Source organism: Taudactylus pleione, unplaced genomic scaffold (genome assembly GCF_031769625.1).
Source record: "Taudactylus pleione unplaced genomic scaffold, aTauple2 ptg000707l, whole genome shotgun sequence".
Classification (NCBI taxonomy): Eukaryota; Metazoa; Chordata; class Amphibia; order Anura; family Myobatrachidae; genus Taudactylus; species Taudactylus pleione.
This window is the reverse complement of record NW_028285109.1, coordinates 12,764,151-12,781,023: the sequence shown is the minus strand read 5'-3', so window position 1 is coordinate 12,781,023 and position 16,873 is coordinate 12,764,151. Positions and strand designations below refer to the sequence as shown.

The 16,873-nt window shown below is 44.7% G+C and overlaps 1 protein-coding gene across 1 annotated transcript in view; it reads right to left on the bottom strand.

Moving 5' to 3' along the window:
• SPRED1 (sprouty related EVH1 domain containing 1) overlaps positions 1-16,873 on the bottom strand; it is an 84,644-nt gene that overhangs the window by 44,114 nt on the left and 23,657 nt on the right. The window contains exon 2 of the mRNA XM_088456572.1: positions 6,021-6,195. Within this exon, the coding sequence (XP_088312698.1) occupies positions 6,021-6,195 (175 nt within the window). The remainder of the gene's footprint in view (positions 1-6,020; positions 6,196-16,873) is intronic.

The following is a 16,873-nucleotide window of genomic DNA, read 5'->3' as shown; positions in this document are numbered from 1 at the left end:
GATCCATCTGGAGGGGAGTCAATTATGGCAAGGCCTGGAATGGAACTGAGCACATTCCACCCTACCAAAAGGTAGACACTCTGGTAGACCGCGCATCACAAAGAGTAATGACATATGTCGAATGCGTAGATATCCGCACACTCCAAGTTGAAGAGTGGAGATCTTGTCTTACGCCAGAAAAATTCTCAGAGTCTGAGAATCCAGCATTGCTCCCAGATGAAGAAAACCCTGTGAGGGATGTAGGGAGGACTTTTTCTCGGTTGACTAATTATCTGTGCCGAGAAGAAGCCACGGTTATCCTGACCTGGCGGTAAAGTACCTTGGTGATCCTGCTAAAAGCAGGAGACCGTCCAGAGAAAGGAGCATTCGGATACCCTGAACAGGTGAACTGTCAGAAAATCCATAAGGCTGGTAAACCCCGGTGGAGTTGAGGACAGTCCCAAAAGGCAGAGCCCGAAACTTACAAGTGTTGCTGTGGCACAGCAAACCTGAACCCATGCTGATGAGAGGGCTCTGTACGTACCCGTAGGTACGTATCCTGAATACTCAGATATACCCTAAAATCCCCAGGTTCCAAACGTCGGATGATGGAGCATGGACGATTCCACCTGAGTCCAGGCACCGTTGGAATCTGATTCAGGGATTTGAGACAGAGTATAGGCAAATGAGGACCAGTCGGTCACCGCCCCAGAAAGAAAGTAGAACAACCAGTCCCTCACTGAGATAGTGAGGTTGGCCGAAATAGCTCTGCTTACCACAAAGACTGTATAGCTTTCTGGGATTGTAAGGCCCTGATCAGGTCTGAAGAAGGGCCCGTGTAACAATGCCTGTGAGGAGGCTGCCTGAGCAATGAGAGGCCGTTGAGAATCAGTACCTCACTCTGGAAATTCCCCAGATGTAGACCTGTCCCGTCAGGCTGAGGGTATATCCTCAGGTGTAGAAACAGGGTCGTCCGGAAGTCCAGGACTGCTCGGTACTGGATATGGTGGCCCCCATGGAGGCCGACAGCCTAGGAAAAAACAGGCCTTTAGGCTGACCCTGAGGACAAAAAGACTTAACAGAGTTAGTCCGAATGTAGTGGGAGTAGCTAAAGACGGTATCTCCCCATTAGTGATACTGCCAATGATGCAACGATCTTGTCAAGGTCAGGACCAAACAAGATCTTCCCCATGGAAGGAGTGTGCACCTCTGCTTTCCCATAACGCAGCCATAGGGTACTGCGGCGGATACAGACACCGCCGAAACCCTGAAAGTTAGAAGACCGGCATCCCATGAGGTAATCCCACATATGACCACTGCATATTTTATGTGAGCGGCAAAAGATATTTGAACCTCAGACGTGTTGGAGGGGAAAAACGTCACAAAAGCATCACCATGCGATGGCCATGGTAGGACGGGCAACAGGCCCTGAAAACGAGTACATTGATTTCAGGCAAAGTTACCACCTACGGATCCGTAAAATCCGTCCAGGCCGGGATGGGAGGCGTATTAATGCCTGTAATCCGATGATTAACATACAAATCCATCCCAGAAGGGGATTTCCATTACTTGTGAGGACCCTCAGAGAAAGGGAAACAGGAGGCCTTTGTGACTCCTCATATCTGGCGACAGCCAGACTCCCGCTATGAGATCCACCCGCTGGGCAGAAAACGGGAGATGTATGATACAGGTGCAGGATCGACATTCTCTATATCCAGAATGAACCTGGCTACCAGCCCCAAAGCAGGGATAATAATACTTGAAATCGGCTCCCCCCATGTGAGAGGGAAAGAGCCGAATATACCATCCAGTTCACGGCAGAGCCACTGGTCAGTAACCACAGGGCGTATATCACGCCAATTAGTATTTCGTATAAAACGACATCCACCAGGGTGGCCGTTGTGGTAATCCCTGCAAGGGGAATGACAGACCGATGTGGTATCGGAGGTAATTCATGTACTGTGAAAAACCCCGGCGGGGAGCGACAGTCTGTTGCACAGGGGTAAATTCCAAGAAATTGCGAGATATCCCGAGTTCAAAAGGGCAGTATGGTGAAGTAACTCCAAGCGAGTGACGACAATGGGGCCCGCCCGGCGATCCTCAAAGGAGAGGATCCTGAGAAATAAACCGCCCTTTAAGGGGGTCGTGCAAGGGGCCCCGCACCAGATGGTGCCGCATACATAAATCTTTCTAAGTTAAAATCCTCCGCACTAATTTCTGCAGGCTATGACTTGCAGGATAACAATAATGGGTGCAGTATCGTGTGCAATCTCCTGGTCAGATATATCTGACTATCTTGACGGAAATATTAAGCAGCGCCATACCGGTCCTGACTGACGCTAAGATTAGCTGCAGGGACCCATTATCAGCGTATGCAACTCACAGTTCCATCTAAAATATGGCAACGTGCAGCACGCAACAGTATGTGACAAACCTCACAGATATTAACAAATATATATATGTGAGGTCTCAGAACCACCCCAGGTACACCTGTATTAGGGCAGATAAAGAAAAGGGATAGATATACACTGACAGGTGAGAGAAAAAGCAGACAGTCAGCACTAGCATAAGTCACATACAATGCAGAAAAATATATATACATACATAAGCATGACATATAATACACTGCACAATGTCGCTACATTCAACTGCCCAGATTCAGTGTCTGGGAAGGCTATAGCGCTGTGTACACTCACCCAAAATGGTCAGGTACGCAGGGGGACTGGGCTCACTGACATCCTAAGAGTTCTGCAGCACCACAGAGAGAAAATGGCCGCTGGAGACCTCAGAAGAAGCGTGGCCCGCGGAGGAAGCAGCTCAGCGAAGCCAGACTGTATTATTGAAAGGCGCGCTGAGCTGAGGGGAGGAGCCGCTAGACAGGGAAGGCTTCCTCCCCTGGCTAGCAATTAACCCCCTGGGATGCCGGCTCCCGCTGCCGCTATAATCCCTGGTGGGCTGTGGACACGCGGGGTATGCCTCCATGGAGGGGGAGCCCGCCGCCACCGCTAGCGCCTCCGGTCTGTCCCCAGAGACCGGAGGCATAAGGCTGCATATTCACACGTGGATCACCGCAAGCGGTGACCACGCGACTTACCTGTCCCCGTCGATCCGGCAGCAGCCCAGGGATTCCTCCAGAGCCCGGCTAGTACAGACTCTGGGGTCCCGCTGCGATCCCCAGATCTGTACTGGCGTCGCAGCGCCGGCGGGGTGTAGGAGCGGCAGCTCAGACGTCCATTGGACAGTCTCATGCTGCCGCTCTGAAGAGTAGTAAAAAATAATAAAATAAAACTCTTTTAAGCTTAGGGGCTGCTAAGCAGCCCCCCTGCAGTAACGGTGACCCAACTCCGGCCGGGCACCAACTTAAACTGAGGTGCCTCTGGCTGGGGGGTGGGGTTATAGGGAGAGTGGACCCAAGTGCATCCTGGGAGCTAAAAGCTTTAACTGCGTGGTGCCCGTTTTGGTTCCCAACCTATACCCCAAGGTCAACCCTGTGGACCCCCTATGGACCCTGAAGTAGAAATATATAATATGCAGCCCACACCCGGCTGGCAACAGTGGTCTCTGAAGCAATCAGAAGCCTCTGATCGCTTCAGAGGCCAGCGTTCCCAGTGATGCAGCGCGCGGGTGACGTCATGATGTCACCTGCGTCGTACGGAGCCTGCGCCTGCCGCTCTGGATCTAATTAGATCCAGTCAGCGGCAGCGTCTGTGTGGGACGGCGAGGACTGGAACGGTGCCCAGCGGCCATCATGAAGAAAGGTAAGTACTGCAAAGACAGGTGAGTGGGGTGTGTTCTATACTGGGAGGGGCACAGCATAAGGGGCATTACTGGGGGCATAAAATAAGGGACATTATTGGGGGCACTACTAACAGCATTACTGGGGGCTCTACATAAAGGGGCATTACTGGGGGCACAACTTAAGGGGCATTACTGGGGGCACAACTTAAGGGGCATTACTGGGGGCACAACTTCAGGGGCATTACTGGGGGCTCTGCATAAAGGGGCATTACTGGGGGCACTACTAAGGGCATTACTGGGGGCTCTGCATAAAGGGGCATTACTGGGGGAGCACTACTAAGGGCATTAATGGAGGCTCTGCATAAAGGGGCACTACTAATTGCATTACTGGGGGCTCTGCATAAAAGGGCATTACTGGGGGCTCTGCATAAAGGGGCACTACTAATTGCATTACTGGGGGCTCTGCATAAGGGGCATTACTGGGGGCTCTGCATAAGGGGCATTACTGGGGGCTCTGCATAAAAGGGCATTACTGGGGGCTCTGCATAAAAGGGCATTACTTGGGGCTCTGCATAAAAGGGCATTACTGGGGGCTCTGCATAAAAGGGCATTACTGGGGGCTCTGCATAAGGGGCATTACTGGGGGCTCTGCATAAGGGGCATTACTGGGGGCACAACATAAGGGGCATTACTGGGGGCACAACATAAGGGGCATTACTGGGGCACTACTAGGGCACTGCATAAGGGGCATTGCATAATGGGCACAAATTCAGGGGGCATTGCAAAAGGGGCTGTAATACAGGGTAGAATTGCATAAGGGGCACTACGACAGGGGGCACTGCATTGGCTTTTATTAATAATAAACCTTTCAAAATTGCATATAAGACTCTTTTTTTTTGTTGTTGTTGCGGCCCACACACTCGTAGACCTTGAATACTCGGCCCGGTTGGTAGAGTTTGACATGCCTGCCCTAGTGTGTGTGTAGACTAAGCTCCAATGGGGCAGGGACAAAAGTGAATGTCTATAATATTCTATGTAAAGCACTGCGTAACTAGTGGTGCTATATAAATGATAACAATAATAATAATAATAATAATAATAATAATAAAATAATCTCTACATAAAATATACCAGTAATGATTTATTCTGAGCAGTGTACAAACTATATAGTGACCACTACATTCTCTACCCATGTTGGGAGTCTCTCCAGCCCTGTCATACCTGGCCCTATCATACACAGTCCTTTGGCTTTGGGCCCGGATCTCACACTCCACTGGTTCAGACATGCCAGGAGTGAGCTGATTCATGCAGGATCCTATAGTTATCCTGTCTCCCCCTGACTTATTATCCTGTGCCGGTGACAGCGCTCCGTCACTATGGACACAAGCACTCGGCAACAGGCACTGTGTGCAAGGACCACAGGAGCATGATTTTGGAGATGGAATGAGATGCATGCCACAGCAGTCATATAAACTATGTGTGTGTGTGTGTGTGGGAGGGGGGTGCCAGATCTATACTGAATACAGGAAAGGGCAGGAACAAGGTAGACTGGTTACATCCAAGTACTAAAATAATATTGTTTTACCAGGTAAAATCAAAACATTTTTTAGACACTGTAGGCCCCGAGCCAAACACTCTCCTCATATTGACATATTCACTATTACAATCCAGTGACTTGCCAGAAAGTATAAAAGTACACTAGCAATAGAGATTAGACTCCCTGATACAGATATAACAACTTTAACGTGGATACAATCCCATAATAGGCAATGATAATAGTCATTTTCAAATTACATATTTCATCTATTAATGCTAAACTAAGTTAATTTTCGACTCTATTCTGTACCACAAACAGTTCTAGAGGTGTTATGGAGTGAACAGAATTACAAAAGGTCAAGAACAATTATTACCAGTAGAATTACGTGCATTCCGTACACACAGGATAACATAACAGATGTACATATGGGGACTACTCTGAAAGTGGCCATACAAACACAGAGAAAGCTCAGAGACTGAATCAAATAGGCTTTAGAAGCCAGAGAAGAGGTGCAAAAGGCATATATAAAGGAGTGATAGGCAAATACAATGTAGGTCACAGTTACGACAGGGCAAAACAGCAAGAAAGAGGATGATACCTGGATAGAAGAAATGAGACCGATAGAGCAAGGTGATCGACAAGCAGCAAGGTAGGGAGATGGTTAGGCACAGGGGCACAAATAACGGCTATAAAACTTGAGTATATGGAAGTGAAGGGCCACGGCTGTCACAGCACATGGCGTGGTACTCTACACTGCCTCTCTCACCGTCTTATCTCTGAGCCTTTCTCCATGGACAAGAAAGTCTGCGCTGCTATTATCCTCAGGGTGGAGAGTCTTGTACACGGTGACACAGCTGAGTCCCCCTCCTGCAAGGGGCAGCCACCCGCCACTCGAGTCATCCCGCGTCATCACCACAGCTCGCACGCGTGCATAACTGTCACTGCAAGAGACGGACAAATATAGAATGAGTTATCAGAGCTGGAAGCCGGTATAAAAGGGGTACCTAGGATGAGGAATTATTTAGGTGGATTGCGTACGCTGCCAAGTTTTATTACATGTGTACTTGATTGCTTCCTGCAGAATCAATTCGCCATATGCTTCTTTAGTATATGTACATTTTCTCAGAGCACCAAAACATTTGCAGAAAATATATTTTTCATATTTAAGAGACTTGTGGGGTATATTTAATAAAGTGAGAGTTTTAGAAGTGGATATGTTGCCCATAGCAACCAAACAGATTGTAGCTATTATCTTCTAGAAGGTGGTAGATAAATAAGTAGAATCTGATTGGTTGCTATGGGCAACAAGTCCACTTCTAAAACTCTGCAGTTTAGTAAATAAAACCTCTTCTATTTTAGGGTTACATCTCTTATCTCGCTCAGACAAGTATATTTGTAGCCATTACTTACCCTGTAAATTTTGCATATGGAGATGACCATTTTATAAAATTATGCAGGCATCAGGATCATGCGTTTTAGGCTGCCGCGGTTTAGGCTGCCGCTTGTGTTAGCACAGTTGTGCAGGCAGTGGAATTGATGATCCTGATGTCTGCGTGATTGTCAGAGCGGTTTACTTCCGTTGTTTCCATTGGGATAAATCACTAAATAAGCCTTTACTCTCAATGTTAATAAGTAATTAAAAAAAAAAATATCACAAAATATTAATAGAATAGCTCTGGAAAGCTGAACCGGCAACATGAATGAAGCTGCAATGCTTACATGCTAATATGTGAGTACTTCTATTTTCTGAACCCTGAGATCTTATTGATGCTACTGCTACCTACAAAGCTGATTTTTGCATTTGGCTCCTATGAGTCAGATCTACACCCAGTAAATCAGCTCCCATAGATGTAAGTATTTAAAGATGCAGAGCAAGCACGAATCATGTCCATTTAAGGCATAACAACCTGTCATGATAAAGATGATGCTCTAACAGAACAGGGAAACATTCCACCTAGACACTTTCCAAAACAAAAGAAAAGTACATTGTAGTGACTGAGGAGGTTTCTAAGGACTATAAGACATATAAGCCACATGAAATTAGCTCTCCGTTGCACATGGAACATTCCTGATGGTACTGTTCTTCACATGAACCATAGATTAGTAAGGATGCTCCTGGGCCTGATGCAAAGCTGGAAATAAATCGGGATTACATTGCTCACAAAGAAGTGTGTGTATATTCGCCCATATGCAGAACTGTACGGATCTCCGGATGAGCATGGCTCGGCCTGTACACCTAAGGTTTATTACTAGTCACCATCATCAGCACGTCCTCATCTATACTAGGTGCAAAAGATACGCCTCTACGATCAACTGTATATCAGGCTCACTGTCCCCAATGTGTCCCGCTTCAAAGGCCATTACTACATATTACAAAAAGTTCTAATGACATTCACAAATCACATATGTATCGTGTCTGGAGATTATCTGAACAGTAGATAATGGATATAAAATGGACATGGAAAGGGGTAACTATACCAAATACACAGCAGACTTCAGTAATCCTAATGAATGACACCTCTTTTAGGGAGGGTGCTCACAGCCACACCTGGTTTGATGCCTTGGGCTAGATTTGCTGGCAGGTAAAAGCACAGGTGGTGTAGTTTGCAAAATAGTGACAGTACCATCCATACTCATGGACTTCAAATGCTAAACATTCCATAATTGTTGCTGTAGCTAGGTTCTGTTCTGAGCTTGAATTTAGTGAGTACAGACAATGAGAGCCTTCTAGTGCACTAGTCTGAGGACTAGCCATGCTGCATTCATATGTGGTTGGCGCTGCAGTGTGCAAACCCCCACAGACCGCTGCACAATTGCAAGTGACTACAATCGCTAACCTCTTTTTGCACAATATGGCTGATAAAAATATAATAGTGCCCACATAGGAAATGTAAATAATTGTACAGTTAAATGTTCTTTTATGCAGCAGAAAAAGAACAGGCCCAAAAAACAATAGCAGATAAACAGATTACTGCCTGATATGTGGCACCAATGCAAGGATGATGCCCAATAATAACTAGAGTACTTCATGGGACTCTCATTGAGTATGTTAAACCAGACCCAGCAGAAGTCAGGGCTGCAACTAGGGGGGGGCTAGAGGTGCACGTGCACCGGGTGCCGGAATGCAGGGGGTGAAAAAGGGCTGACCTGACTCACGGTGGCTGCAGATTGAGAAAACGGCCATCCAAAAATGGCCGCCGCCTAAGAGGAGACAGATGCTAGAGGTCCTTACTGGACCTCTAGTGTCTGTCTCCTCCTTGGTGGCGGCCATTTTTGGATGGCCATTTTCAGCAGTCCGCATCGACCTTGCTGAAAACGGCCATCCGAAAATGGCCGCCGCCGAGGAGACAGACAGACACTAGAGGTCCTACTGGACATCTAGTGTCTGTTAGGCCAGCGTAAGTGCCGGTAGAAGATGCTGAAAGCTACATCTTCTCCCGTGAAACCCCCTGGCAACGAGCATAAACCTCTTGGCAACGAGCATAAACCTCCTGGCAACGAGCCTGAAACCCCCTGGCAACGAGCATGAAAGCCCAGACAAGGAGCATGAAACCCCCTGCAATGAGCATAAACCCCATGGCAACAAGCATGTAACCCCCTTTCAACTAACATAAACCCCATAGAAATGAACATGAATCCCCCTGGCAACTAGCATGAAACCCCCTGGCAAGGAGCATGAAACCCCCTGGCAACGAGCATGAAACCCCCTGGCAACGAGCATGAAACCCCCTGGCAACGAGCATGAAACCCCCTGGCAACGAGCATGTAACCCCATGGCAACGAGCATGTAACCCCATGGCAACGAGCATGTAACCCTGGCAATGAGCATAAACCTCATAGCAATGAGCATAAACCTCATAGCAATGAGCATGAAACCCACTGGCAATGAGCATGAAACCCCCTGGCAACGAGCATGAAACCCCCTGGCAACGAGCATGAAACCCCCTGGCAACGAGCATGAAACCCCTGACAACGAGCAGGTAATTTTAAAATAATTAGAAGCCTTACTGTGGGGTATAAAATGGTGTCGGGCAAATATGTAAGTGGCACTTTGGTAATAGGCATTACAGTGTGTGGCATAATGTGTAATGGGCATTATGGTATGTGGAATAATGTAAGTCACTATACCAGGGACATTTGACTAGTGTACTGCCTTAAGGAGGAGCAAGGACAAAATCCAGGTACAGGAAGGGAGGGGGCGCAAAATTGTTGCATTGCACCGGGTGACAGATATCCTAGTTTTGGCCCTGTAGAAGTACAAAGTGATCATGCTGCTTGGGCCAGGGAATGTGCTTTGATTAAAGAAATGTTCATATACCTGTCTTGGACCATAAAACAGAGATTTGTAACTTTCACATGAATTTCAGTGATGTGCTAATCAAATCTGCGATTCGGAGACTTATCCGAAATTCACTAAATATTTAGCAGCGACTGGAAAACAGAGCAATTCCATTTACACCGCACCGTAGACCTGCAATAATTCCTTATAGCACTGGAGCAAAGCTTCTCTACCATTACTTTCTGTGTGAGCAGTGATAGCACCCACTCCCTCCTCCCCACCAATACACAAGTTGCACAGGACTTGAAATGTGTTCACTTATAGAAGAAAACAACACAAAAAGGTTAAAAATAAATCTCCAAATCATCAGCCAGCTTAACGTCATGCCCCAATAGTCCAAATTAAAATATATATATATATATATATATATATATATATATGTATATACATACATACATACATACATACACAAAGCTGTGGGAAAATGCTTGTGATTTGCAGGGCTGTAAAGGGGAGTCCAGTGGACACCCTCATTTAATCATGTAGCACCAGCCTGCTTGGATTTTTCACAGGGAGCGATTGAGAGTTGTTATTTTCCTAGGTTATCTAGCGTAAGGGCTGGTTAGAAACCAGAGACATGTCACAATTAGATAACTTTGAGCTCAAATGTAATAAACAGATTATCTGGGTTATTCTACAAGTTAAACTTTATTTAATTTTTTTTATTTTTAAATCAAAGTAAATAAAATGAAAATCATGAAATGCATATGTAGATTTAAAACCAAGGTAAAAATTAGTAAAATTATTAAGAATTAAAATATAATTTACATATCACAACTTTTTTCCTTTTTTTGAACCCATTTCCAATAAACCCCTATATGTTTGTGAGAACCTGTGCTAGTTTATATAGAGCAAGCAGATTTAAAAAAAATATAAAAAATGCAAGACAAAATACACACTCTTCATATTGAGAAGGGGGGTGGGGGTGTCCTCACATCAAACGGAGTATTATTATTCCACAAGTGGGTATGGCCTGGTTATTGATTACAAATAGACAGATCAGGCTAGGACAATAAGCATTTCCTATTTGTGACAAAACTCAATAAAAATAGCAGTTATGTTCAGGGGTGACCTTTAGGGGATCAGGACGAGCTGATAGCCCATCAGTCATTTATTAAAAATATGGTCAAAAGAACATTAAAATTAGATTTCACTTTTTGTGTGTAGTTTTAAGACAAATAGTGAACATTTGCTGTTATACACAGCGGTGGGGATGGCTCATATTCTACATCTTGTGTCTATCCATGGGGTTACATCATCACTGTGTAAGGTGCCAGTGTTTGACACCCTCTAGTCCTTCATTTGTACTGCAAGAACCTCTCTCCCAGGACTGGTGAATGGCAAGCTCTGTGCATCCTTGTCTCATTCATTTGCAGCCTGGGGCTTGGAAAAGGTTACATAACCAAGTCAGACACAATGTTAAAGGGCCCTTGACACCTCTCTATAGCATGTGTTTACAGTAATAGCTGTGGAGTGGCCATGTGTAATTATAGTGGTGGCATACATGGCATATTTCTACTGTTTTAGAATGACACCTGGGAAACATCATCACTTACTACACACTACAAAGAAATTACTGGTCACATTTATCATTTCACCACAAAAAAGTATCATCATCATTATTAAGAACATGTATTTCTATAGTGCCACCATTACAAACATTCCCTTTACAACTGCAAATAAAAAATTACTAAAACGAGACTGTGGAATAACAGACAAAGAAATAAGACGACCCTGCTTGCAAGCTTACAATCTACAGGGTACACTTATATAGGGCACAAAGCACCAATCGGCTGCTTCTGAGTAGCATGGATATCTCTTCACGGACGCAAATGGCGAGTTTTTGCATACAGTGCATGCACAGAAGCAAATTTATGCGTTTTTGCAGATGTCCATCCTATTCTGACACGACATGGCTGGATCTGCCTTTGTGTGAAATAGGGACGTGAACTGGGCGTGGCAAAGCATTTGCACGTTACCACCCTGACTTGTGGGAGTGTCATGGGCTGGATATCAAAAGCAGCTCCATGTGATTCTGAGTTGTGCGTACAGGGAAGTAGCGTTCCCACTAGACTGCAGGTAGGGCGCTGAGGGTGCTCCCAAAAAGGGGGCATGGCTAGCCAGGGGGCGTGCACAGCACTTACGGAGGCGCTAGGCCCCCCCACATTCTCCGCTCATGATGAATAGATGCCGTGCTCAAGCGTACAGCGTCTATTCACCTGGCGGTGATCGTTCAACGCAACTATTCCCACCCGCGGGACACTGCGGCCAATTCAGAAACTGCCCATCAAATGTCCCTACATTGCCCTAATCAATTGAATCTCAATGTCTACTACACTAAAAAACAGTGATTGTGTGAAGCTGGGGTACACACCTATGCAATTACAGAGCCGATCACCCGATATCTATCTGATGCAGCAGCCGAAAATTGCATAGGTGTGTATGCAGGAGCATTAGCCAATAAACGTACACACTGAGCTAAAAGTAACTGAGTGTATACGGGGTGTATACTGATCAGATAATTGCTCTGAGCTTCTGAACGTTTATCTGAGCTGCAGAGTGATCTGCACAGTGTGTACCAGGCTTCACTCTCCCATATTGGATGGCTATGTTGAAGGGTTGTGGACTTTTGCAAAGCTGTACGCCTTGCCCATCTGGATTGTCCGTCATTACTGTCAGTGTCAGTATACAAATTAAACAAGGGACATCAATCTTTCTATAGGTATTTCAATCTATGACTAGCTATCATGAGAATAATCTCCGGACATATGCATTAAGCAGGACCATCCATGGTTACTTTTCAAATATACAAAGTTCCCCAGTGTGTGGCAGTCAGGATGGAGAACCTGAATCCATGGCACCAACACTCACCACTATTAAAATATGAGTGGAGAATGTAACTCCATTGATTGGTACAGGTTATTTCTGATTTTAAGAGCTCAGGGCAACAACCCCCTCAGTACTAACCTAAAATGTGCGAGATAGCTGCAAAAAACTAATCACTAACATTTTCAATAGCAAGCTCTCTCTGAAAGGTTTATAGATCTATAGATGTAATAAGCATACATAGCAAGACAATGATCACCTGGGGACCGTGCTCCCTTATGACAGCAAATGGGTTAACATGGCTTTTTGTTCTAAAACAAAGTTGGACATGGCTCTTACTCTACATAAAACAAACAGGAAGCTTTCCCCCTTTTGCTTTCTTCAGTCTGTGTTCAAACCCCTCAGGCAAATGGTTAACCTATTTCTTCCTAACCAGCTCCCGCCTACTGCCGCCTTTCCATCAACACCAGGGATGTCTTTCATGGCAAAAGAGTAGAGCTAGAAAAGAGGGGGGGGAGCAGGAAAGAGGAGAAATTACAGGACTAACCTATGAGTAGTGGGAGTAGAGAAAGCAGAGCTTGTGAGCAACACAGTCTGATGAATCAAACCTATTGGAAAGCTTAAGATGTACAAAAAATGTTAAATATGAACAGTAAGCAGTGTGCAGCATACGGGAGACACATCCGGGATGAACAAACACTGGGATTTCTTTCCGTAACATGCCTGTAATCACCTTCCACTACAGCTCACTCATACTCTCCTTCCTATATTAGTTTTAGCAATTCCTCTGAAGAGACAATACACAGTCATTCTGCACCCAGGATGTAAGCTGCCCAGAACTCTTTCTAAGTAGTAACTGCAGGGAAATGAGACACCCCTCGACGAAAATGGCTTCATTGGGGTTCATTCACTAGCAGTACAAGCACAGGCCAAGGTTTTGTGAATGAATAGCTGATAATATTTCCAGAGTGCTGCGACTTCCATGACAGTCTATTGTTGTAGAGACATTATTGACGGCTCCGAGAGTCCTGGATCCTTCTCCGCTCCAGTTTAGAAGCTGAATCCCATTGCTGGAGTGACCTGTGTGCCAATAGCCTCCTGCTAAACGGACTATGGACAACTCTCACTTTTGCTTTATCCACTGTGGGCTCTTACAATGAATCAATTGATTTTTCCATTTCAAGGTTGTCATGTCTGTTTTTGGACATGAAGGACCACTGCTGGAAAGCTGGAATCACCAGTATGGTCTGACAACGTCTTACAATATAGAGTTTTATACTGACAAACAGTACAGGGCTTAACCCATTATTGACACAACAAACTAAGCTAGCAATTGTGTTCACACCTACAATTATTGAATTTATACATGAATGTCATTGAAGCCAATATACAACTATTACAGGTCTGATTATAAAAAATCCTTACTCAAACAGCGGAGCAACTTGAATTGATAATTAAACCTTTGAGTTCACATACATGAAATGTTTCCCCATTTTATACTTCTAGTAAACAATCTCAAGGAAGGATGCAAATATGTCACCCCACAATACACGTTATGGTGACATATTGACGTTGCATATGTCTTTAGATCATACAGACCGAGTTTTTCTATCTGTGGTCAGGGAGATCTGGGCAGGAAGAACGCAGTCAGAGTCAGGATCCTACAGTGAAAGATCGTGATTCTTAGCATTAAGTTGCAGGGTTTGTGGACCTTGATGACGGCATTTACAGCAAATCGCATCATCACGACCCTGTCAATTTCACTGGCGAGCTGGGTGTGACCTGGTAGGGCTGTCTACTCTCAAATTCAGGAAATCTCATATTATATATTTATACTCATCATGCAGCAGTCAAGTAGTAGTACACAAGTCCAAGGCCTTGTTAGAAGTAACCGCAGCTAGTTTTATTAGCAGCACAAACACTAAGCAATATGATTCTCTCTGTTAGGGTGGAAGGATCTAATGCCCCTCTCATATAATAGAAGCACAGCACTTATATTCTGTAATCACAGTGTATCCCAAAAGGCCTCTGGCCTGTTCCCCAAGCAGTGAGAGAGACTGACTACAGAGACTGACACACCCTTTACCTGCCCTCTCGCAGGTTGTCTGGCAATCAAGGCTGCTAATCAGCTTCTGTCTGATAGATATATATGCCCCAGCTAAAAACCTTGGGCATATATATCTCCCCTTGATGACTTTTCCAGTGTTTTTGTCAGATAGATAATTTTTTTTTTTTCAACATAACAATAGTTTTTTTCACAATAACAAATTAAATTTTGTATGAATTTACCAAATATCACATGCAGGGACAAGCTCTCCTGTAATGTGTAAATGTAAAGCGATCGCTAATGTGATTACTGTACTTCCAGGTTCGCCCCCTGGTACAGCTATTGCACAAATATTCAAATCATTAGACTGCGCATGTGCAATCTGGAATTACCTTTAAGATGTGTAGCCCATAGGCTAAAGTAGCCAATGTCATTTAGAGATGACATCAGCTATTGGGGCCAAACTTTGGGAAGTGTAGCCTGGTAAATTTCACAATTTAGCATCCCCCATAGGAAATTATGGGGACTGCTTCTGCAAACGAAAACGGGGGGACTGCAGAAGGTATCTGCTGCTCAACCCTTCCTACAGTTTGGTGATACTTCATTTTTGTAGGTATTCCATGAAAACAGCTGATTTCAGGGGATTTCCGGTAAAATTTGGAAAAATATGCTCTTAGGAGCAAGTGATATTAGATGTACCTTCCTCTGATCGTCTATTTGTAAGTGCAATATGTAGACAGCACATACTCAGCTATAGTTTGCCATAGTTATCTACTATTAACAATTTTATAGTTTGTCAATGATATGCCAGTGGCTTTAAACAGAAAAATTACAAGGTCTAGTTAGCAACTCCTAATTCTATGTAAACAGAACTGTTTAATTAATATACTTCTTCACTATGTATTAAAGTCAAATAAGCCAATAATATCTGCCAAACAGCAAAGTGCTTCTGCAAATTATGATCCAGAAAAATAAGAAAGACAGGTAGAGCTCTCTAGATTGTGAGCCCATGCGAGCTGGGCGCTCTCCCCTTTGTCCTCTCTACATAATTATGCTAATTGCACACTGTAATCATGTATTTATGTGAATTTGTGAACTTTGTTATCAGTCTGTACTTATGCAACTCCCTTGTTGTATTCCCGGTATACAGTGCTACGGTACCTTTTGGTGCATTATAAATGAATGATAATAATAACTACACATTCCCTCCTCCAACAAATCCACTTGTACATTTTAAGCGAACGCCTGCCCTATCCAAAAAGAGCCACTTCATTTGTTTCTAGGATATTCGGGGTGTTTTGATTATTGGTATCATTTTGATGAGCAATTAGCTCCCTAAGCTGCCTCTATAATTTTTTAAAAGAAATAAATAAGAGGCACAAAAGACAGAGAGGCTGACTCGGAGGTGGACAGATTTGATGGTTTTCCTACTGAGACGCCTAATGGCTGCGGCACTAATCCATCGCTGTTCATATTAAGACAAACCATCGAAGAGTGCACCAGCCCTAGGAGGCACAGGTTCTCGGTCTGAACATGGCTGCCTGTGTCAGTGCAATGGGCGACACACCTGCGTCTGACTAGCCACACCGGTTTCCACCCAGAAACGCACACTGAAAATCACTCTTTCTGCTTCCAAATTCGTTCTGCGTCTCAGAGTGGTAAATCATCAGGGCGCATCTGCAGACTGAAAACAATGGTTGCTTGCGTCCCACAACAATACTGCGTCCACATCCGGAACAGGTACAAAATGTATCCTGACTCTTAATGGGACTAAATGCTCTTGATTAACCAGTATAAGCAATGCAGAGCAACCTCAGTGTACCTTAAAAGGAGTATGCACCAACAGATGGCTTAAATGTAGTAATTGTTGCAGGACAGCATGTACACTCAACAAATGAAAGGCATTTGAAAGTGTAAAGTCCCCTTAAAGTATACAGTATAAAAGGCTGGTAAGCAGGACTTATGGGAGAAACAGCGTGGTACATGACTGTAAAAGGTGAATACAGCAACAGGCTAAGCCAGGTTGGCCTGGTCACACTATAACAGGGAAACCCTACAGTGTAGACTGTCCCTGTGATATTGGGAACCATCCCCAGCATGGTCAGCACAGGTCTGAACTGCAGGGGGACTGGGCCTGCAAGAAAATAATAATAAACGGATAAGTCAAAGTTAATAAAACATTAGTTTACTGTGTGGCACTACAAATCTCAGCAAGCCATGATAACCATAAACTGCTTGGCCATTCTGTACACACTGAAATTTCTTTAAGAAGGCTACCTATATGAAAGCCCAGAAGGACAATGGGCCAAATTCAGATTTGGGAATAGAGATATGCTGTTAACACACTTGACGATATGTCGTCCGATCCCGCAGATCGGAGCGACTTATTGGGTACATCGTCTAGTGT